A 22,865-nucleotide genomic window follows, 5' to 3' on the forward strand; every position below is an offset into this window, starting at 1 on the left:
ACCCTGAGCTTCTGTTGCTCCTCTGGTCGTGAAGATACCGGCACCGCAGAGGTTACTCTGAGGATCACATGAGATATCACACCTGAAACAGCAAGCATTCACAAATAGTAGTGCTTCTGACTAAGGAGCGCTGCCAGTTTGCTCTCTTCCCGCAGCTATTTCAAAACATCCACGGAGTCTCTCAAAATCCCTTCTTGCTGACAGCTCTCATCACTCTTGAGAATGACCCCTAAGGAGCAAGCAGACGTCTTATCTGGATCCGCTTCCATCCTCTTTTTTCCTGTGCCTGTTCTTCGATCTCACCAGCAATGTAAACCTCTCCCTCTCCGCAAATGCTTTCCTTTCAGCATTTGCACACCCTTAGGTCTTCCCCACTTAAAAAACACTCAATTCGTACGCGTTTTATAAACACTTAGGACACCAAGGAAGAGCAATTCATTTGGACTGGAGAAAATTGGGAAAGCTATAGCGAGACCACTTGTGGGCTGGTCTTAAGGATTTGGGTGGGGTGGGGGGCTTCCAGCAAGAGCCAAGTGGGGGGTGGGGTGGGGTCAAATACACAGGCCCATCAGTCTACCTGAAGAATACAGTAAAAGTGCTAAGGACAACATGGAGGACAGCAGGGGTATAGGGGAAGGGGTGTCTGGAAATACTTGGGCAAAACCCTGGAGGACTGAGGATGCCAGCTAGGGTGTCCTGTGGGCACTGGGGGAGCCTTTTAAGCCTTCAGAGCACATGGGTAACATGTTTCTCTTCCCTCGTAGGAAGTCCCCTCTGGCGGCCTTGCAGAACAGCTTGGAGGGGTAGGAACTGAGCAGGTAGCCCAGCAGGGAGGGAAACTAATAATCCAGAGCCTGAAGGAAACCAAGGAGCTCAAAGGCTTTGAGAGAGATCTTGGATGTGGCTGGAAGCTGTGGGAAAGGACAAAAGGTGGCTGTGTTGCCGGCGTCCCCCACCACACATCTGTCACGACAGCAGGTACGGCACTCAGGAAGAGACAGCCCCGAGGCTGGGGGCCAGCAGGTGAGGGTCTCCTGTGCCTGGGTTGAGGGCAACAGTAACCCAGTCCTAGACAGAGAAACGCTCACAGAGACATGCAGATGTCAGTCAGCCCGAGGGCCCATTAACTCTGCTTAAATAATGCTTCCAGGAGAGTTAGTCATGAGAAAATATTTATTTATGTTTGCCAGCGAAGTTCCCTGGAGCCCCAGAGCCAGCAGGTAGGGCTGGAGAGATTCCCTGGCTCTGTCCTGCATCTGGGCAGGACATCAGCAGGACTCCAGGAGCTGGAGGGGCAGGTGGTCATCCTCTGAGGCGGTGTCCTCCTCCAGTTGGACGGCCAGGACAGGCTTCTTCACGGTGCCTGTAAAAGGATGAAGAGCCCTGTGGCTTGGGCCTGGGGCTGTGTCCCCAGGAGGCAGGCGCCAGGGAAGCAGGAGGAGGCCACAGCCATGAAACCACATCCACACGCTCCGTGTGCAGCAGGTGATCCCAAAGTCGCCAGCAACCCTTCTCCCTATGTACCCCCTCCTGCGGGCATTTACTGAACCCCTGCTTTGTGCCTGTCAGGGACTTCCTCCCAGGAGCTTAAAGTCCCTGGAGGTGACAGCCTTTTGTGTTAGAATCTGGAACACCTGGCGGGAAGAAGAACCGGAGGGAAGTGAGAAGTAGGTGTCCAGGGAGCTCAGGGGAGAGAAGAGAGACGCAACCTGTGAGTAAGGCAGATTTGGACACCCATAAGGGGCAGGAATGACACTTGGACAGAGAGAACAGGGAGCACTGTGGGGGGACTGGCTGTCACATGGAGGGACAGAGGTGTGCGAAACGGGCTGGACTTCAGCGATGTGTCTTCCCCCTGGGGGGTGAGGCCTTCCAGACAGTGAGAGGCGTACCGGGCGGGCCTTGTGTAGTTTTTGACTGCACTGGGGGCTAAGCCTGGAGCAGGAAGACTTGCCTAAAGGAGAGGGTGCAGACGGAGCCTTGCAGTGGTGCAGAAGCTGAAGACAGGAGGGCTGGGGGCAGAGGAGTGAGTGGCTGCCTGAGAGGTCCTGATAATACTCAGCACCAGGCTGAGAGGGACACTGAGCAGGTGTCCAGGCCTCCTGCCCAGGTGAGGAGAGGGAGGGCTGGCACACGCATTACCCGGAAGGGCCAACCCAAGGCCGTCCCTGTTGGGGATGTCCAGTTGGAAGTCCCAGCAGGCAGTGGGTATGGGATACTTGGGGCAAGATGAAGGGCAAGGTGACTTTCAGAGTCTCGGCCTCGAGGTGATAGGGTGGCAGGACTCAGAGGAAGGGAGGCACGCAAAGAGGGCAAGCAGGAAATCTATCGGTTTGCGAGGCCACAGTCAGGGCCCCAGGAGCCTGGGAAACCAGAGGCTGGAGGAGTGTCCCTACCCAGGGGTCAGAGGTGACGCAGGCGCTGTTGTGGGGAGGGGTCGCGCGCCACAGTCACAGACAAGTGGAGTCTGCTGGAAAGAGAACGAGAAAGAGGAGAGCCAACCGCAGACCCAAGTGGGAGCTACTGAAGATTCCAGAAAGGGCATGCTGTGGAGACAGCTAATCCTCGAAACGGGTCTCCAGATGAGAGGAAGGAGCCAAGGCTGGTCTTGGTGGCAGGCAGCAGGGTGGAGACAGGAGGGGCCTCCACACACTTGAACGGACAGGACGCAGGCCGTGACTGGGGGGAAAGGCCTAGGAAGTGGCTTCTCCTCAGAGGGGTGGGGGCCGGGGGCTTGGGTAGGGGGGCAAAGCCGGGGATCAGCAAGGCTGGCCCTGTAGACGGGGCAGAGCCAGTGGGGGCTCAGAGAGATGTCCCCTGAGCTGTGGGATAGGTGGGGGGGGGGGAGCTCTCTAACTCGTTCCCCCAGGCGCAGCCCAGGCCTGGAAGGGTGCAGCTGAGTGGACCCGGCCAAGAGGAGGGCACGGGGAGGTGAGGGCAGGCAAACGTCCTCAGAGTGTCTCCCGGCTGACCCCCTGAAAACAGGACGGTGAGGAGGTGGGGCTGGAGAGAAAAGGAGGGAAGGGTTTTAAGGGGGACTGGGAAGTGGCCATGGAGGTGGTCCTGCCCCAGACTGTCTGTGGCTGTGTGGCTGAACAGACAGAGACGCGCGCGCGCACACACACACACACACACACACACACACACACACACACACACGGACATCTCTCTCTCCAGAGCAGGGGCTCTGGTCCATGGCTACTCACCAGGGACACCAGGCCCTGCTGGCTCCTCACACACCGTTGGCAGCGTCTGTTCCCACGCAGCCCAGTTCACTTCCTCCACCCTGAGGACAACAGAGCAGCCCTGAGGCTCTGGGAGGCCACCTGTGCAGCTTGCTTTGCCCCGGGAGCGGGGCCCAGGTAGACACGGGGACGGTCAGGAGAATGGGGTTTCTCCGCCCTTCTCGCTGGACACTGGGCCACCCGTCATCCCACCCGGGCCCCGTCCGGGTGGCCACCACCCCGCTGCCCCCTGGGCCACGTGTCTGCGTTGGCGGAAACGGGCATCTGTCCCTTCAGGCCGTTCACAGTCACCTGGGTTGCCCTGAATACCCAGAGAAGAGTTTAGATCCTGTGTGTCTTTGTGTTCCTGGGTTCTGGAGCCCTTTTGTGGCCGCTCTGCATGCCCAAGACCCTCCCCTCTCCCACCACAGACTTTGTTTTCTGTGGAAGGGTCGTAGCCTCTGTGGTCGGGCTGGGGGAGTTAGGAGGGCAGAGCAGACCAGCCCGGGCAAGGCTAGTGTGCTGGAACCTGAGGGTCCCTCTGGCTTCTTGGCCTCCTGAGTGTTGCCCCATTTCAGGCCGGAAGGAGCAGGTCAGGGGAGGGAAGGGACAGGACCGGCTGGGATGGCAGACCGGCATCCCTGACCTCGCCTGTCCAGGGCGGAGTCCCCTGGTGCTCTTGGGCCCTGCCTTTCCCACCAGACCTGACTCCTGGTGGCTGTCCCCTGGCTTTTGCGAGAGTCAGGCCGACCTGTGGTGTGCAGTCTCCAGGGATCACTGGGTCAGCAAGGCCCCCGGGCCACCCTCCCCTGCCTCCCTCACTCACCGGAAGCACCAGCGCTCATCAGGGCTGCCATCTGGCCTGGTGCCAACGGTCAGCTTCACGCCTGCCCGCCGCTTCTTCCTTCTGCACCACCAGTAGCCATTCTCCATCTCCAGGACAGAGATGGCTTTCTGGGGACAAAGGACACATCAGACGGTAGCCAGGAGGGTACTCCACAGCACTTTGTAGAACCCAAAGTCTGCTAAGCATGTGGGTTTGAATCCAGCTCCCGTGTCTGATTACCTGTGTGATGTTAGGCCCCCAACCCCTCTGAATCCCAGTTTCCCCGCTTGCAGGCGGACGGGTGTTGGGAAGTCAGCACGTGGTGAGTGCCCAACGGTTACTTGCGTTGTCACCGATTCCAGAATTCCACACCAGCAGGTGCGGAATTTGATTTGCTCTGCCCACATGTGTGCCTGCCCGCCGGCACACAAGTGAATTAGGTGGGGCACAGAACTTTGCCCATGAGGGCACGGCTCGGAGAAGATAGGGGGCTTGCCCAAGGTCAGCAGTGAATCAGTGGGAGTCCAGCGTTCGGGGCAAAGCTTTCTGAGCACCAACTGCCCACCCTCAACCCTCCAGTCAAGAAGCAGCTATTGCTTCTTCCATGGAAGGCAGATGTCATATCAGCCCCCAGCTATAGGGCCCTCTGCTGGGGCCCAGGATTGCACGTCCCGCCTGCCTCACCCACTAAAGCAACCCCATTGACTGTTTGATAAACACAGGACGGGAACTGCATGAGGGCAAGGACGCGATCTTGTTCTCTGCTGTGTGTTTCGCCCCAAAGAACTGAGAACTAAGCTTAGCTCGTGGTAGACACTCAAGAGATACTTGACAATGTTAACCGTTAACCCTTTCAGCACCTACTACGTGCCAGGCACCGTCCCCAGGGCTTTAGATCTATGAGCCCATTCGATCCCCACAACAGCCCTAGGAAGGAAGGAATGGATCATGGGGCCCAGCTCAGCTGGGTCCTGCACACTCCTCACCGGGCCCAGAACTTGGGGAAAGGGAGGGGAGCGCCCCCCCCCCCCCCCGCCACCGTCGCTCTGCAGTACCTGCAGCTTCCAGATACTCCAGCTGTCGGTGGCGACACTGTTGACGGTCTCGCTCATGAGGGCGATGAGCATGTTGAGCAGCAGGATGTAGGTGAGCAGCACGTATGCCAGCAGCAGCAACAGCACGACGCCGCGGAAACGCAGCTGGTCTTGGAAGGCCAGCTCCCCCATGCCGATGGTGAACTTGAAGAGCTCCAAGGAGGCGTCCAGGATGCCACCGTATGGGGACGAGCTGCCCCCCTCGTCCTCCCGTCCCACCCCAGGCTGTGCTGCCTCCGTGACATTGGGGCCCGTGGGGACCCCGGAGTCCAGGGCTTCCCGGCTCAAGCTCACCAGGGCTGCAGGAGGGAGAAAGGGGGATCCTCAGCCTGGGGAGACCAGGGGGCAGCCTCGAGGGTGTACAGAGCGGGCAAGGAAGAGGCAGGGGCCAGAGTGGGGAGCCCTTACCTACAGCGAAGCCGAAAAGGAAGACTAAGTAGACCAGCAGGAAGCGGAGTAGGTCCCGCAGGATGACCTAGAACACACACACCCAGGAGCCGGAGTGGGTGGCCGGCCCATTGGGCATGACCTACAACCCCTGCCTCCGCCCTGAGCATGGGTTCCCTTGTACACACCATGCACACACACACACACACACACACACACACACACACACACACAAATCTGTGCATCCCACACTGAACAGACTGGTCTTTTAACATCACTTTCTTGCTTACAACCATCCAGGGTGAAAACATGAAGCACAGAATTACCCTATGATCCAGAAATTCCACGTCTGGGCAATAGACCCAAAAGAACTGAAAGCAGAGACCCAAACAGGTACTTGCACACCCCTGTTCACAGCAGTGTTACTCACAATAACCAACGCAAGCATCCACTGATGCATAAAGGGATAAACAAAATGGGGTATATACACACGGTGAAATGTTACTCCGTCTTAAAAAGGAATGAGATTCTGAGACGCGCTACAACATGGATGAACCGGGAGGACACTGTGTTGACTGAGCCTAGCCAGTCCTAAGAGGACACAAACTGTAGGATCGCACTTCTATGAGCTACCTAGAGGAGTCAAATTCATAGGGACAGAAGGAAGAATGGTGTTGGGGCGCCTGGGTGGCTCAGTTGGTTTAAGCATCTGACTTTGTCTCAGGTCGTGATCTCACAGTTCATGGGTTCGAGCCCCACGGCGGGCTCTGTGCTGACAGCTTGGAGCCTGGAGCCTGCTTTGGATTCTGTCTCCTTCTCTCTTTGCCCCTCCCCCAATCATGCTCTGACTCTCTCTCTTTCTCTGTCAAAAAATGAATAAGCATTAAAAAAAAGAAAAAAAGAATGATGTTGCTAGGGGCTCAGGGAGGGGAGTGGGGAGTTCATGTTGAATAGGGGGACAGAGTTTCAACTCTGTAAATGGATGATACTTAATACTGTCCCCTAAAGGTAGGATAATATTATGAGGGTATTTAATATCACTAAACAGTACACTTAAAAATGATTAAGATGGGGGAGGCTTAAGCCCCCAACTCTTGGTTTTGGCTCAGGTCATGATCTCGTGGTTGGTGAGATCGAGCCCAGCATCGGGGTCCATGCTGAGTGTGGGAACTGCTTGAGATTCTCTCTCTCCCTCTTCTCTGCCCCTCCTCCACTTGTGCTCAATGCATGTGCACTCTCAAAAATAAAAATAAATTATTAAGATAGTACATTTTGTAATGTATATTTTGCCACAATTAAAAACATTTTTTTAAACCTCTGGGGCTTCCAGACCCCTCCCCATGGACAACGAATCCCCAACTTCCTCCCTCCACTCACTCTCCCCAGCCTCCTTGCTCTGTCCCAAGTGCTCCAAGCTTGTTCTGGCTCCTGGCCTTTGCCTCCGACGCTGCTTCTCTGAGTCTGCGCTGGCTAAGTCATTTTTCTGGTCTCATCCATCACCTCTTCAGAGAGGTCTCCCAGACCATCCCATCTAAAGCACCCGCTGCCCCAGTCATTCCCCAAGGCATCGGCCTATGTATTTCCTCCATAGCATTCAGCAACCTGTAATGTTCTCATCTATTTCTCTTAGTGTTTCCATTTCCCCCACCAGAATGTCAGATGCAGGAGAGTTGAGGACTTGTCTGTTTTGTTAGCAAACAAAGGAGCATATTCCAACACTTAGAACGGGACCTGGCCCACACCTCAACTTCTGTTGAATAAATAAACGAACGCAGACACATCCATATGCCCAGGTGTCCCAGGACACAGGCACATGGATGAGCTCATGTGCATCGTCTCTGCTCCTTCGATGTGCAAGGATGCACTAGCAAACACACAGATATCCTTGTGTTTGCTCAAACCCATGCAGAGCGCGGACCGCTGAGGGCAGGTGTGTGCACGCTGGGACTCATGCTTGTGCTTGAACTTGGGTTTGTGATGCACAGGCAGACATGCTCGTGTTCTCCTCTGCCCAGGAGGAGGGCACCTGCCTGCTGAGGCCAAGAGGGTCCTGTCGGCACGGTGTCCAGCTTTGCCTGGTCACCGCGCCCCGTCTCTCACCTTCTGGATCATGACACTGTAGATGCCCGTGTGTTGCAAGCCACGTGTGTAGTAAAGTAGGTTCAGCCAGCCCAGCACCAGCGAGGACACCAGCAGGGGCAGGTACCACTCGACGGCCAGGAAACGCAGCACCTGGGACACCACCGTGAGCAGGGCCTGAATCAGGCTGCGTGGGAACAGAGTTCAGGTCAGCTTGCAGGCCACCTGGCGAGCTCCCTCCGCCCCCGCTTGCCCCCACTGGCCGGCACCGACCACCCCTGCCTCTCCCACCATCCATCCATCTAGATGGATGAGAAGTCCTCCATCTGCCTGGGACTGGACCCAATCAGGGGTCATTTAATCCCTGTGGGCCTCAGGTCCCTCCCCTGTAACACGGGGGTACTAGGAACAGCACCTGACTCATGGGGCATTTGTGCAGATTCAGTGAGCCACAACATGTAAAGAGTTCAGGCTCCGCTGGCACGTAGCGCTCAGGGCACGTAACTATCACGAGCACAAGGAGCCCCAGGCCAGACAGCCTGCACTTTGGTCCAGGCCCCAGGCGCTCCCCGGCCCCTGTCCTCGCCTCTCCAGCCGGCCTGGCGCCTGCTGCCACACCAGCCGCTCCCCGGGGCTGAGACAGGGGAAGGGAGTGAGGCCCCACGTACAAGAGGATTTCAAAGTAGCTGTCCAGGAACGAGATCCAGATGAACAGACGGCGTCTCCAGAAGTACCACAGCTGTGGGGGGAGGAGGTGGGGGGGGAGGAGGGGGGAAGGAGAGGAGCAGGGGGTGGGGCAGAAATTTGCTGTCCAGGCCACAGAGCAGCCCTGCTGGGCTCCCCACTGCGTCCCCTGCCTGCCGGCCTGGCTTTGTGGAAGTCTGGCCAGGACCACCTCACAGGCTCAAACAGCATCTTGGACTTTTGCGGGGTGGGGACGGGGGCTCATGCTAGCTGAGAAAGCTGTGAAGCCTGTTTCCAAAAGGTGAGGCCACCCACAGACACCCGGACAATGCCAGGCGCCTCCTCGCTCCCTGTGGACCCAGGCGAAGAACTCACTCACTACTCAGGCCTAGGGGAAGAGCTCCTTTGCCTCTCCTCACCCCGGCCCCACGGGGACCCTCCTGTACTCCAGCCAACCTGGATCTGGTACCAAAGTCCCACCCACTCTGAGACAGGCTCCATGGCACAGTGTCCAGCCTGTCTCCTGCACTTTCACCTGAAAAGGAGCCACCGGGGGAGTCGGGCTGAGCGCACCTGCTCCAGCCTGTCTGTGCTCCCCCCAACCCCCAGGAGGAATGTCCCAGCCGGCCGAGGGACCTGGGGGTGGGGGGCTTCCTGCTCCACTTTCCAGGGAGCAGAGCCGGTGTGGCGAGGAATCATGGGAGTCATTTGCTGCCCCTCAGAAACCCCAGAAAGCACAGCAGGGAGATACTGGCCCCAGAACCCAAGGCCCTCAGCTGCCCCGAGGCTGGTAGTGATGGGACAGTTCCCCGGAAATGAAGGGATTGTGGTTAACTCAGTCTAAGTCTCCTCCTAGGGGAATTCTAGTTTGTTTCTGGGAGCCACACGGAGTGCTGGGGTCATGGGGTGCGGAGGGGGGATGGGAGGAGCCCTCACCTGGCCCACGAGGAGGTAGACCCCCCCAAGCAGGATCAGGATGTGGCCCAGCAGCAACATGGAGCCTCCAGTCGTCACTTTCAGGGAGAGGAAGGCCTGCGAAAGAGACACTCTGGTAGGACCTGGGACCCGAGTCCCCTCCCAACAGTGACGCTCCTCGCTGAGGGCCCATTCTGAGCATGAGCTGTTGGAGAAGCCACGCAGAGCAGCACAGGGAACATGGGCTCCCGGGCAGGCCCCCCCCCACCCCAGATTCTAGCCTGTTGTAGAGGCACGCTGTATAGTGGTTATGACGGTGGGTTCAGATCCCATCTCCCCCACTGACAGCCTGCATGAGCCTGGATAAGCCACTTAACCTCTCTGTGCGTCCCTCCCGTCAACTGTAAACCGGGGATGCTAACAGTTCATGGTTCTCAGAGGGCTGCTCTAAGCATTAATTAAATAAGCTAACACATGTCACTCCCTGGAAATACTTTGTCACCTATGGTGAGCACCCAGCCCGTATTAGTAGCGTGGTTTTCATCTCTGCGGTGCTGGCTTCGGTACCCACTAGCTGCACGAGAGCTCGGGTGCGTCACAGTGTTATCAGGTGCAGGTGGGGGTTGGCAATCCCTGCCCTATCTTCTTCCAAGGCTGGTCCCAGGAGGCCTCCCTCCCCCAGCATGCGCCCCATCCCCTCCCCCCCCCCCGCCCCCCACCACCTGCTGTACCTTCTCCAGGGCGGGCTGGTGGTAGGCAACAGCAGTGAAAAGGAACATGTACATCAAGTAACACAGGAAGTTGAAGAAGAATCTGGGGATTAGCAGATCCCATTTCGCCTGTAGCAGTTTGTTCAGCGGCTCCAAAACCACCATCCGGTGTCGGTGCTGGGGTGGGAGTGTGAGAGCTGGTACATACAGGGGTCTGCTCATGTCAGGCTCAACATGAGGGCTGAGGGAAATGGGGGGGGGAGCCCCAAATGACCCTGCCCCACCGGCCTCTACCCAACCCTCATGGCTATGGGCTGGCGGAGCGCCTCATCCTCCAGTCCAGAGCAGGTGGCCACTGGGACCCCCGCATGCTCCCCATGGGCGTGGGACCGGTGTGTGTGGAATGAGCATGGGCTCAGAGGCTGGGGTCGGGGCATGCAGCCACATCCCCACTGGCACAGCCACAGGGCACGTCCAGGAGGCAGCCCTGAAGTATGGAGCTCTGCCAGGCCCCCTTTGCAGCCCTCCCTGGGCCCCAGTGGGCTCACCAGGCTTCTGCAATGAAAGGCGATGATCTCCAGCACTGAGTTCTCCTCCCAGCTGTCCACAGAGGCCAGGTCATACAGCGACACCCGGACAGGCCCATAGCACCACTCGGTAAACTTCCGGGAAAGTGGCTGGCACGGCCCTGAGAACTCCCGCTGCAGGATGTGTCTGAAAATCTGCAGGGTGAGGCATGTGATCTTGGCCTGCGTGGCCACCTCCCAGCACTGACCAGGAGGCTGGGAGCTAGTCGGTACCCTGCAGACCTGCCCACCATCTACAAAGCTACAAGCAGACACCCGCAGGGGTGCCTGAGTGGCTCAGTCGGGTAAACTTCCGGCTCTTGGTTTCAGCTCAGGTCATGATCTCATGGTTCGTGAGTTCGAGCCCTGCATTGGGCTCTGCATTGACAGTGTATAGCCTGCTTGGGATTCTCTCTCTCCCCTCTCTCTCTGTCCCTACTCCGCTTGTGCACTCTCTCTCTCAAAATAAATAAACTTAGGGGAGCCTGAGTGGCTCAGTCAGTTAAGTGGCTGACTACGGCTTAGGTCATAGTCTTGCGGTTTGTGGGTTCAAGCCCGGCATCAGGCTCTGTGCTGACAGTTTGGAGCCTGGAGCCTGCTTTGGATTTTATGTCTCCCTCTCTTTCTGCCCCTCCCCAGCTCATGCTCTGTCTCTCTCTCTCTTTCTCTCAAAAATAAATAAACACTAAGAAAAAATTTTTAGGAACACTTGGGTGACTCATTCAGTTAAGCATCTGACTTCAGCTCAGATCATGATCTCACGGTCTGTGGGTTCGAGCCCTGCATCGGGCTCTGTGCTGACAGCTCAGAGCCTGGAGCCTGCTTCAGATTCTGTGTCCCCGTCTCTCTCTGCCCCTCCCCAGGTTGTGCTCTATCTTGCTCTATCTCTCAAAAATAAATAAATGCTAGAAAAATATAAAATTTTTTTTAATTAAAAATAAAAAAAAAAAACAGATACACGCACACAGCCCGTACACACAGATCCTTGTGTGTATAAACTCTTCTCACACATCCTCACATGCTCAGCCACAGTGTAAATATTCTCATCGGCTCACATATGTTCAGACCTGCCAGTGAACCTGGCTCTTCCTTCCCCACTTCTGCCCTGAGGTCTCTTCCTTGGAGCCCCTACATGGCAGAGGGACCCCAGCCCAGAGGTCCTTGAGGCCCCTCGAGACCAGAGGTTCCCGGCTACACAGGTGTGTACCCTTCTGTGGTCAGAGCTCAGAGCTTCCACCAGAGTAGAAAGTATCCCTAACTCGAACAGGTTAAGAAGCAGTTTGTTTTGGGGTGCCTGGCTGGCTCAGTTGGTGGAGCATGTGACTCGTGATCTCGGGATTGTGAGTTCAAGCCCCAACTTGGGTGTAAAGATTACTTTAAAAAAACGGGGGGGGGGGGTGCTTAAGTGGCTCAGTTGGTTGAGCAGCCGACTCTTGAATTCAGCTCAGGTCATGATCCCAGGGTCATGGAATCAGCTCCAAGTTGGGCTCCATGCTGAGCATGGAGACTGCTTAAGATTCTCTCTCTCTCTCTCTCTCTCTCTCTCTCTTTCAAAATAAAGAAGCTTAAAAAAAAAAAAAAAAGCAGAGAGACCAATGATCTAGAATGTTGCTCCAGGCTCTTTCTGCAGAAAAATCAAAGGGGATCCTGTTGCTTCCTGGAAAGGTGGGGGCCAGGCACTCACCTCGATTTTGCCCTCCTTGGCGGCCAGCTTCAGGGGTGTGAGGCCCTGCAGGTTGGGGATGTCTTCGAGCTGCACTGTGGGGCAGAGGCGGGCGCCGGCTCGGAGAAGCCCATCGTACATGCGGATCACCAGCGCACTGTTCTCGGCCGAGTTATCTGCGATCATCACCAAGGCGTGCAGGGCAGTGTTGCCCAGTGAGTCGGCCGCCTGCAGGCTGGCAGGCTGATGCCGGTTCTCCAGGAGGTAGGTCACCACATCCCACTGCCCGGTGCACGCGGCCAGAGAGAGGGGCAGCTCGCCTGGGGGTCAAGAGGGACAGCTTGAGCCTCAGGCCTCCCAGCTTCCACCTGACTACGCCTCACATTCCCAGGACAGAATGCCAGGCCCCCTTTAAGAGAGTCAGCGCTCGGGACCCCAGGTCTGCCCGGGCCTGTGCTGAGAGGGAAGATGGTCCCAAGCCCCATTTAGGGCGGCTGTGCCTTTTCCTATGAACCCTGGTAAAGTCATTTCTGTCCAGCTCTTGACCCCAGGGAGAGGTGACGGAAGCTTTTTACCATCTAAAGGCTCAGAACAGAGGTCAGCCAACCAAGGTTCCCATCTCCTTGCCTCCTTCTCTTTTCTTCACCAGAGCCCAGCCCCACTGCCACCTGGCATCGACACCCCTTTAGACTTTCCCCCACACCGGTTCCGCCAGCCCATTCCCCTGTCCTGGTCTGGGAGCGGATGTGTGACGAGCTTCCTCGGCCAGACAAGGCTAAAACATCTCCTAAGACAAACTGCTTTTGCAGGCAGCCCGGTGACTAGAAGCACGAGCCCTTGGGGGTCAGACAGATCTGAGTTTAAGGGTCAGCTCTGCCACACATTTACCGTGCGACCTCGTCCCCTCTGCACCTCAGTTTACCCAAGAAAGGCTCCTCACCGAAGTAGAAGCAAGTCCCCTGGCTCTTCTTCTGGAAGAAGTGGCCACAGGCCCGGGCATGCACATTGGCCCCATTCTCCACCAAGAGCTTCACACACTGCAGGCTCCTCTTCTCGATGGCAATATGCAGGGCACTGTGGCCTCGGTAGTACTCATCCGTGCACTGGGCGTTGACCAGGGGCTGGGGATTGCCAGAGTCCCGGTCAATCCGCAGCAACGGCAGGATGCAGGCGTTGGCCCCATCCCGAAGGTTCAACACGGCCTTCATCAGGCACGTCTTACCCGTGGAGCCCTCTGTGGGAGAAGGGGAGGGGAAGGGGCACCGGGGTGCTCAGACCTGGAGTGGCCGGGCTGCCCACCAGCTCCAAAGCACCCCTTGGGAGGATAAAAAAAGATTGTCACACACGACCGGTGGAAACACAGCCATGCGATAGGGTATTAAGGCTCCAACCAACAAGTATTAAACTACCAACAGGTATGGCTACAATTTCTGCCCTAGAAAATAGGTTTCTAGGACGTAATTTGTCCTGTGCGCAACGCTGTCTACAGAACACCCGGAGCAATATTCGTTAAACGGCTCCATCATTTGATAGCTCTCTCCTTAGGCAAGTCACTTGGCCTCTCTTGACCTCGGTTTTCCTGACTGTAAAATGGGAATGTTCCAGGGCTGTTATAAGGGTCAAATGGAATCACATACAAAATTCTTGGCACACAGAGGGCCTGGCACCCAGTACGTTGAGGTCAAAAACGACAACCAACCTAAATGGCCACCATTGAGGAATAGTTAACTAAATCCTGGTAAATGTACGCAACAGAAAAGCTCTGCAGCTGTTAAAGTGACCGAGTTAGAAGTCTATGCACCCAAGTGTAAGTTGTCACAAATGGGTATATATGGCCCAACCCCTTATGTAAATACATACCTGATAGATTTAAATGGTTTGAAAAGATATATCCCAAATCATGAACAGGGATCCAGGATGTCGTAACGTTTTTAACCTCACCTTATACATTTCATTATGGTCAGAATCTTCTGGAATGCACAAATGTTACTTTTCTGACATTGGGGCTGATTTTCTAATCAGGCCAAACCATAAAGATGTTTAGATTTGGGGCAAGAATAATGACACTGTTATTTTAAGATGAAAGGAAAAGAAAAGAAAAGGAAAGAAAAAAAAGGAAAGAAGAAAAGAAAAGAAAAAAGGAAAGGAAAGGAAGAAAAAAAAGGAAAAGAAAAAAGACAAAAGATGCACTGTGAACCAGTGAGTATCCATTTGGCCACCAAAGTGGGCTGAAGATGGCAGAGGTTGGCCAGGAGCCAGGGGGAGGGGAGGGAGCGGGAGGCACAGTCATGACCTCAATGAGCTGCCCTCAGCTCTGTCGGCAGGGCCTCCCTGCAGCCATTTAGGCAGGAGGGCTGCTAAGAACAGTCACCCCTTGGCTCCTGACCACGGTCAAGGCCACCCATTCAGCCGAGTCTCAGCACAGGGCAGGCCTACCTGTGTACTCTGAGTCGGTGAGGTACTTGCTGGTCCGAGACAGGTACTCTGCTAACCCAGCCAGATCCTCGGGGACGCCCCGGGCCACCACGCTGAAGAGCCGGTCACGGTCAAAGCGGTTTGGGTCTGGCTGGCTGTGGGGATGTGACTTGTGTCTGATGCTATGGAAGAACCATGCTTCCCCCCACCCCGAATGCCCCCCATCCCAGGGAGTCCTTCCAGGGCATCCTGTGAGCACTGGGCACCCTGCAGGCCTGAGAGCCCTCTGGGAGCCTTTCTGAGGGCCTCTGCCCAGTGCAGACCAAGGAGACCCCAAGTGCCCAGAGTCCTAGGCCTGTCCAGGGCACTAGTCCCCAGCATCCCCACGACTCCAGATTTTTTTCCGCATCAGGCGCTTATCATTTGCCAGGTGGCTTGATGGTCTTAAAACAGACTCGTTATCCCAGAGAGGATTTCAGCACAGGAACCTGTCATGCTCTTGAGCGGGAGTCCAGGTGGGGATGGGACCACAGGAGGTACCCACAGACTGTTAGGGGCTGTATGCCCTGCTGGCCTAGACAAAAGAATCAAGAAAAGGCCTCATCCTCTCAGAAACCAGCTCTAGGGGCGCCTGGGAGGCTCAGTCGGTTAAGTGTCAACACTTGATTTCACGGTTCAGGTCATGATTTCACAGGTTGGTGAGTTCGAGTCAGGCTCTGCAGCAGAGCTTGCTTGGATTCTCTCTCTCTCCCTCTCTCTCTGCCCCTCCCCTGCTCACACACTTCCTCTCTCTCAAAATAAATAAATAAACCCCAAAAAAGTTAAATAAATAAATAAATAAGAGAACCCCCCGATCCTCTCAGAAACCATCTCGAGACTGATAATGGTGTGGTTGCACCTTTAACCCTCACTTCAGCCCTGGGGATCAGCAATCTCTATTTTCTCCATTAGATGAACAAAGAGGTCAAGTAACTCGTCCAAAGCCACAGGCGCAGGACTGGGGCTCACCTGGGGGAAGTCGTCTAACTAACTCCAGACCCTGACTCCTAACCCCCAGAAAAATTCTAGGCTGGGCAGACAGAAGTTTCTCAGAGACACAGGGGCCTAGCGCTGAAACCTATCAGATGCTCACCAGAGTTTTACTGAGAAACCACACTTCGGGGAAAGGCCCCAGAAGAGGTCTGGTAGCCCCTCAGCATCTAGCAGTTTCTGGTGACAGGGGAGGGAGGGGAAGGAGTGTGGGGTTCCCCTCCTGGGCCTGACGCTATTTACAGAGGCCAGCCTGCCCCTGGGGCTTCTGGAACCGTCACCAGTGGATATAAAGGGACAAAAAGAGGTGGGAGACCATTGGAAGCTCTGGGGACCCTCAGGTCCCAGCTTCACCAAGTAAGGGTTAGTGACTCTCTAATGAGCAGGGGACTGTTGGGCTCAGTCATGCGTTAAGCTGCGGCTGTGTGACTGATAGAGCCAGGCCCTGCCTCCCCCACACCAGTTAGTCGCGCGTCTGCCTGGCCTGGCCAGACATACCAACCATCATCTGCCTAGCAGACCACGTGGCCGCGACATGCCCGAGAGGACTCTGTGGCTGACTGGGGAGCCCTATGGGCAGTCTGGCCGGGAGAAGGGGCCATTTGGACAAAATACTTCCCGTCACCGGGTGGCATCACAGTCTTGGGGCAAGGAAACCCAACAAGAGCACAGACTGAGGCACTGAGGGGCATCGAGGGACCTATTCCGCCTGCCAGGGGGACTACTCAGCTCCCAGAAGCCTCACCCGCAGCCTCCCCTGCCCGGCTCTGAATCTGACCGAGGCCTTCCGACGCAAACGACACAGGGGCTCTGGGCTGGGAGCCAAGACTGGTGCCACGTCTCAGACACGAGGAGAGAGGAAGGGGCTTTCCTGGCAGAGTCCCGCCTCGCCCACGAGGATTCTCCAGCCTCGCACATCAGACCTCACGCTGAGGGGGGATGCCAGGCGAGCCCCCCACGCACCCAAAAGCTGGGAAGTCATATACCCCCGGCAAAAGTGGGCTCGCACTGTCTGAACTGGTACTGATCACAGGAGGCTCAAAGTGAAGCAGACTCCTAGCATAAGCCCCCCCAGAGTCCCCTGGGCAACAGGTCCAGCCCTCGAGCAGAAGAGCAGAACCCAGGAGCACCCAGGACACTGCCAGATGTCCCTGACTCTCAACTTGGACCGGAGTGTGGATCACGCTAGCATCCCCGCAGGGACTGTGATGCACAAGGGTCAGGGCACACACAAGGGGTTGCAAGGGTCTGTTGAGTACTTCCAGATGGAAGAGCATGTCCCTGTGAAGAAGAACAGGACCTCAGAAGGCAGAAGGCCAGGAATGAGGAAGGTTCCAGAGGGATCAACCCCAGAGAGCAGAGCAGGGTTATCCCTGTCAGGCCCAGGAGCCATCACAGCCAGACTGAGGACCTCCCTCCACCCCTCGCCATCAAGTCTGACTCAGGGTGCTCCCCTGGGCCCCACCCCCATTTGCTGCCTCACCTGACACCTGTTCCTTTGCGGTAGTTGAGGTTCACTTTGATCTGAGGGGGGCAGTTCCGGTCTTCGCTCTGGAATGGTGACTCCATGGGGGGCGGCCCTTCCCCAAGGCCCAGCTTTCCTTTGTCCCCCTCAGTGCCATCTTCTTGGCCTCCGTCTGATGTCTGGAGCCTGAAAGTGGGAGAGCTGGAGGGCGAGGCCATCCTAAGGGGAGGAGGCTGCTCTGTCTGGCTCAAACCTCAGTGGAAACCGAGTTGTCAGAGGCTCCTCCTTCCCTCCTTCTTCCCAGTCCTGGGTTGGGGTAAGAGGTCTGGCTGGGGCCTGCAAAAAGAGAAGTTTAGGGGGCACTTGGGTGGCTCAGTCAGTTAAGCAGCCGACTCTTGATTTCAGTTCAGGTCATGGTCTCACAGTTCGTGAGTTCGAGCCCCACATCGGGTTCTGTGCTGACAGTGTGGAAGCTGCTTGGGATTCTCTGTCTCCCTCTCTCTCTGCCCCTTCCCCACTTGTGCTTGCTCTCTTTCTCTCTCTCTCAAAAAAAAAAAAAAAAAGAATAAACATTAAAAAAAGAGAGAGAGAGAGAGAAGTTTAGATAGAAGCTGAGTACAAGTAGACCCACCCACCGAGTCAGACCGTCGGGAGGGGGAGGAAGGCCAGGGTGAGGAGAGGGAGGGAGGTTTCCGGTGTGAGGATGGAATGGGGAAGAACAGGGACCCAGTGGGTCTGCCTACTGACGTAGTCCCACGGGAAGGATTGAGACTGTCCCTGACTTTCCCTCCCTCTGATATCTGAGAAGCCACAGCCCCTGGTCCGGGGAAACAAACGTTTGGGGTCACAGCACAAACACAGCATTTCTCTACATAACATCTTGCCCAGTGTCCAATCTTCGCAACAGATAGGCTGTAGGCACCAGAGGCGGGTCATCGAACCTCTTGCCACAGGACGGGAGCATTCTGGGAGAGGCGGTTGGAAAACCGCTGGTCTCTCAGACCTCCTGTTTTGCTACCAGGACAACTAAGGCTCAGAAAGGGGAAGTGACTTCCCCAAGGTCGTCAGCTGTTGGCAGGGCCTGGTCTAAAACCACAGCACTCTGCCATGATGTCCTTCTTCAGTTCTCCAAATCTTTCAGAGCCCATCTGTGTTTTCAGTCTGACTCATCTCTGAGGGCATTGAATGCCACCTCTCTGTGCTTTAGGGTCTCTGGGGGCTACAGAGTGGGGAGGGAGCCCCCTGGCTGGCTGCCCAAACTCCCTCTGACAGTCCCACCTCTCGGGCCCTAAGTGGGGCTCTGGGCCCTGACACCTCTTCGTGGGAGAATGGAAACCACAGCCTCCATCACATGGCAAGGGGTGGGGCCCCGGTTGGGGGCAGGGGGAAGGCCCCGGAGCCCCCTAGTGGGTAGAAGCAGAAAGAAGGAAGACAGAGTCAGCAATGGGTGGGGAGACAGCAGGGTGGGAGAAGGGGACAGGGAGCAGAAACAAGGGCGAGAAGATGAGAGGCTGGATGGTGACAGGGCTTGGGCTGGGCCCCGTCCAGCTTCAGGCTCCCACAGCCCTCAGGGACCTGGGGTTGGGGGGCATTTTCCCACAGAAGCAAGAGAGGCAGGGACCTGGCTAGCTGACTCAACATGTAGACTTGTTTGTTTTAGGTTTTTTACTTCAACATGACCCACCATCTATCTAGAAAGATGGACAGCCACTCTGGGGCGTCCTTCCCAAGCCACACACCGTTTAGCCTGGCTTATGTCCCTAACCATCCCCCCGACCCCCGATCTGCCTCCCCGGCTGCCCCCCAGCCCACTGTTTCCAAGCCTCAGCAGCAACAGCTACCTGTCGGGCCCCTGCCGCCTGTCCTGCAGCCCTTACCCTCACCGGCAGGGAGGAAGGGGTCTGGCAGTCCAGGTAGAGGCGGGAGCCCCTTGAAGACCCTCACTCGGGGCTGGAGAAGCAGGCAGCCTCCCCCCACCCCCCCACTCCGGCTTCCCCGCCCGGATCGGTCGCTGTCAGGCTCCAGGCACCTCCCCCCCTCCCCAATGTGCCCCGATCGCCCACCGACTTACCCCGCGGGCCGAGGCCAGGTCGTGGCGGACCCGCCGGGATCCCGTGCCTCCGGGGTGGTGGGGGCTGCGGGAGGAAGTGAGGCAGGGAGGGCGGCGGGCGTTGACAGCCGGGAGCCGCAGAACCTCCCCAAGCCTGCTCTGAGCTCCGCCAGGGGCTGCGGTCTCGGGGTGTTGCGCACCCTCAGCCCACCCGGCCTGCAGGCATGGTGGGGAGTGGGGTTAAGTCTCCCGGGTCAGGACGGGCTGGCCATCCGCGAGTGACCGGCTGGACCACTGGCCACACCCTGCTCTCGGGGAGACACGCCCCGCCTCCCCACCCCCACTGTGTCTAGCCGGGGATGGCCCAGGTGCGGGGGGGGGGGGGGGGGTGGCAAGCAGAGGCAACCCTCGGGTGCTGGGGCCTTACCGCAGGTGGGAGCTGGCACGGAGTGGGGGGTCCTTGCCCCGCTGTGCCGACCTCTGCCTCCTCCCCTTCCCCACCACATGCCTTCTCAGGCTGGGAACTGGTTGACCCGTTCCAGGGCAGACGGAGCTAATGTGGACGGACCCCAGGGAGAGGACAGACCCAGCCCAGCTCATGACTCTGGGAATGCACGCCACCCGACCAACTAGGAATCTGAGGGGATTTTCCCACCTCTCTCGGGCTTTCCTCCTGCCCCCCTAGCAGGGGGCCCTGTCAGCTCCACACCCCTTAGCGAAAGACGCTTCCAGCACCTACCAGCAGGGGGGGACAGGGAGGCCTCCAGGCACTGCAGAGATGAGAACTCCCTGCCCCCAGCTGGGTACGGATTCCGCACTGGGGCTTGAAGTCACGGTCGCCCTCCAAGTAGCCCTGGGACACCTTCCTCTCCCGGGCTCCGTAACACCCAGTCCCTGCCCCAAACCTACCAAATTGTCTCCATCTCTGTCCGGTCGAAACCACTATCATCTCTCCCCTGGGAGACTGGAGGCACCTACAAACGGGTCTCCCTGCTTCACTCCAACTCCACCCCTCACCCTCATAATCCATTCCCCGCGCAGCAACTGGAAGGATCTTTCGAAAATGAAACCCAGATCACCCCCAGTCCCCACTTAACCCCACCTGCCACCCCAAACGATGGCTTCCCTTGGGACTTAGAATCAAATGCAAACTCCAGGCCCTGCAACCCTGGGCAGTCTAGATGCTCTTTTCCATTGCTTTACCTCCACCGTGTCTTACACGTTGCACTCTAGGCCTGCGCTGTCCCACACGGTAGACACCATCTGACTCTCTGAATTTAAATCAGTTATAATAAAATGAAATTAAACATTCTGTTCTACAGTCAGAGTAACCACATTTCGAATGCTCAGTAGCCACATGTGGTTGGTTAGTGGCTACCATATTGGACCGCACAGATACAGAACTTCTCCATCACTGCAGAGCATTCTATTGGACAGCACCGTTCTAGACACTGGAACACATTTCAGTCTCTCCAGCATGCCCTGCTCCCTTATGTTGCCTCCAAGCTTTGCACAGGCTGGTCCCCCTGCCAGCAACAACCCTCCCCCACCAAACACACACACACACACACACACACACACACACACACACACACACACACACACACACTGCCCTTGTTCTAGCCAGCTCCTATTCATCTGTTGCCTCTCCATTGAAACATCAATTCCTAGCCTTTCCTAGACCCTGAACTGGGTTGGAGGCCCCCACTAGGTGCTCCAATGACACTATGTACTTCTCTGATCATAACTCACTATCCATTATTTTTAACGTTTATTTGTCTGCCTTCACCTTTGACAATAACGAATGCCTACCTCACAATGTGCCAGACATTGTGCCTAGTGCTTTACATGCAACTCTCAGAGCCACCTTATTTCACAGACTGGGAAACTGAGGCTGAGCAAGATTAGGCACCTTGTCCAAGGCCACATAGCTGGGAGGTGACAAAGCAGGGGTTTGAATCCAGGGACACACCCTTATGCACCAAGCTCAACAAGGGGCAACGTTTTGCCCCCCCCCCTTTTTTTTTACTGTATCCTCAGGACCTAGCAGACAGCTTGTGCTCAAGGCTTTTTTTCCCCTTTTTTTCCTGCAAGCAAGCTCTGAATGACTGCGTGGTTAATCATAATCATAATGCAGAGGACATTATTGTGCTGTTGGAGAAAAACCGAAAAGTGGACACCCTCAAGTCCTTCAGAGCCACTTCAGATGACAATGACAATTGGGCAGAAAACCCTAATTGCAAATGCAGTTTTTAAAAAGTTCTCAGATCATCAGCCATCTGGGACATGCAAATAAAAACAACAATGAGATACCTTCACACTGCTAGGATGGCTACAAATAAAAGATAATGACAAGTGTTGGTGAGCCTATGGGGAAATTGGGATGCTCATACATTGCTGATGAATCATAAAATCAAACAGCCACTTTGGAAACCAGTCTAGCTGTTCCTCAAAAAATTAAACACTAAGGGTGCCTGGCTGGCTCAGTTGGAAGAGCATGCAACTCTTGATGTCGGGGTCATGAGTTCGAGTCTCATGTTGGGTGTAGAGACTATGAAAAAAAATAAACCAGGTAGTTACCATATGACCTAACTATTGCACTCATTTCAAAAGAAAGGTAAATGTATGTCTACACAAACACTTGTACACAACTATTTACGGCAGTGTTATTCATCATGGCCAAGTAGAAACTAAAATGTATAAGGCTTCTTTTGGGGGAAATGAAGATGTCCCAAATTAGACTGTGATGACAGCTGCACAACTGTGTAAATATGTTAAAGACCATTGAACTGCACACTTCAAAACAGTGAACTGTATGTGATTTCTATCTTAAAAAAAAAAAAAAAAAAAAGGCCCCTGAGCAGAAAATAATGCCTGTGTTCTTAGTGGGAAATGAATCAAGCAGAGAATAAAGTCTTCCTCAGTTCCAAGGTCACTGGACTTCTATTTCAACAAGTTTTGTTCAGTCCAGTCTCCATGTAAGGAAAAATCTTCTCCAAGCAGCCTTCACACCTCTGTGTTTCATTTCACACTTAGTAACTTTTTATAAAGGCATGTTTCTTTTTTTGGAATTTATTTTCAGAATTGATTTTAAGAAAAGGAAGAGAAAGTTCACAAAAATGTGTAACAGACATATTCTTTGGAGGAAGGAATTAAGGATCAACGATGGGGGGCATGTGGCTTGCTCAGTCGGTAGAGCAGGTGACTCTTGATCTCAGGGTCCTGAGTTCAAGCCCAGGTTGGGGCTAAAGCTTACTTTAAAAAAGGGGGGGTGGGGTGCCTGGGTGTCTCAGTTGGTAGAGCATCCAACTCTTGATCTCAGGGTCATGTGTCATGAGTCCACATTGGGCATGGAGCCTACTTAAGAAAAAAAAAAAAACAAGGATCAAGGATGAGAAGGCAACTTCCTTTTCAAGGTGTATCCTTTGCACTACTTGATTTTTTTTTTTTTTTTTTTTTTGCCATTGGCTTAAAAAACAAACAAATATGGACTGTCTTGTGGAGTTAAAAAAAATTTCAACTCGTATGTGCAAGCTATGGCCAAAGCCTGTACATAATTAGTGTAAATTCTAAAGAGAGGTGGGGGAGAGGGGTTCAGAGTCTATAAGATGAGAATTATTCTGGCCTTAGAGGGGAGGAAGGGTAGGACTTGGGGGGAGGGAGGTGGACAGGCCAGGGCCTATGCCTAAAACTTTTGATTTCCTTATGCCAATCCCAAAACTTGGTCCGGAGCCTGGGCCAGGCCATGTTTACTGGTC

The 22,865-nt window shown here is 55.5% G+C and overlaps 1 protein-coding gene and 1 long non-coding RNA gene across 3 annotated transcripts; one reads left to right on the plus strand and one right to left on the minus strand.

The window, feature by feature from the left end:
- The first annotated feature begins 589 nt into the window (after positions 1-589).
- On the plus strand, positions 590-6,799 carry LOC147574057 (uncharacterized). Its single transcript, XR_015243882.1, has 2 exons — positions 590-1,023; positions 5,832-6,799. It is a non-coding gene; the product is annotated as an uncharacterized LOC147574057 (long non-coding RNA).
- Positions 1,156-19,781, minus strand: TRPV2 (transient receptor potential cation channel subfamily V member 2). Of its 2 annotated transcripts, XM_086686104.1 has the most exons (16): positions 19,763-19,781; positions 19,129-19,192; positions 17,076-17,393; positions 14,585-14,718; positions 13,089-13,382; positions 12,170-12,468; positions 10,468-10,641; positions 9,941-10,096; positions 9,231-9,326; positions 8,279-8,349; positions 7,632-7,797; positions 5,553-5,619; positions 5,106-5,443; positions 4,051-4,178; positions 3,207-3,286; positions 1,156-1,363 (listed from the first exon to the last, which is right to left on the minus strand). In XM_086686104.1, exons 3-16 carry the CDS (start codon positions 17,273-17,275, stop codon positions 1,269-1,271), a joined length of 2,298 nt encoding a protein of 765 aa, XP_086542230.1. In that variant the 5' UTR covers positions 17,276-17,393; positions 19,129-19,192; positions 19,763-19,781; the 3' UTR covers positions 1,156-1,268. The 2 variants fall into 2 exon arrangements, with proteins under 2 accessions (XP_086542230.1, XP_086542229.1); XM_086686103.1 differs by lacking the exon at positions 19,763-19,781 and having other exon boundaries at positions 19,129-19,659.
- Positions 19,782-22,865: the final 3,084 nt, after the last annotated feature.

This window comes from Puma concolor, chromosome E1 (genome assembly GCF_028749965.1).
Source record: "Puma concolor isolate L17-30 chromosome E1, mPumCon1.1.hap2, whole genome shotgun sequence".
In the NCBI taxonomy this organism is placed as follows: Eukaryota; Metazoa; Chordata; class Mammalia; order Carnivora; family Felidae; genus Puma; species Puma concolor.

Excerpts from the sequence above, each read along its gene's own strand:
- TRPV2 (XM_086686104.1), bottom strand. The coding sequence starts at position 17,275 with ATGGCCTCGCCCTCCAGCTCTCCCACTTTCAGGCTCCAGACATCAGAC. Across the intron at positions 14,719-17,075 it reads CGCAAAGGAACAGGTGTCAG|CCAGCCAGACCCAAACCGCT; the intron begins GTGAGGCAGCAA and ends ACATCCCCACAG. Across the intron at positions 13,383-14,584 it reads CACCGACTCAGAGTACACAG|AGGGCTCCACGGGTAAGACG; the intron begins GTAGGCCTGCCC and ends CTTCTCCCACAG.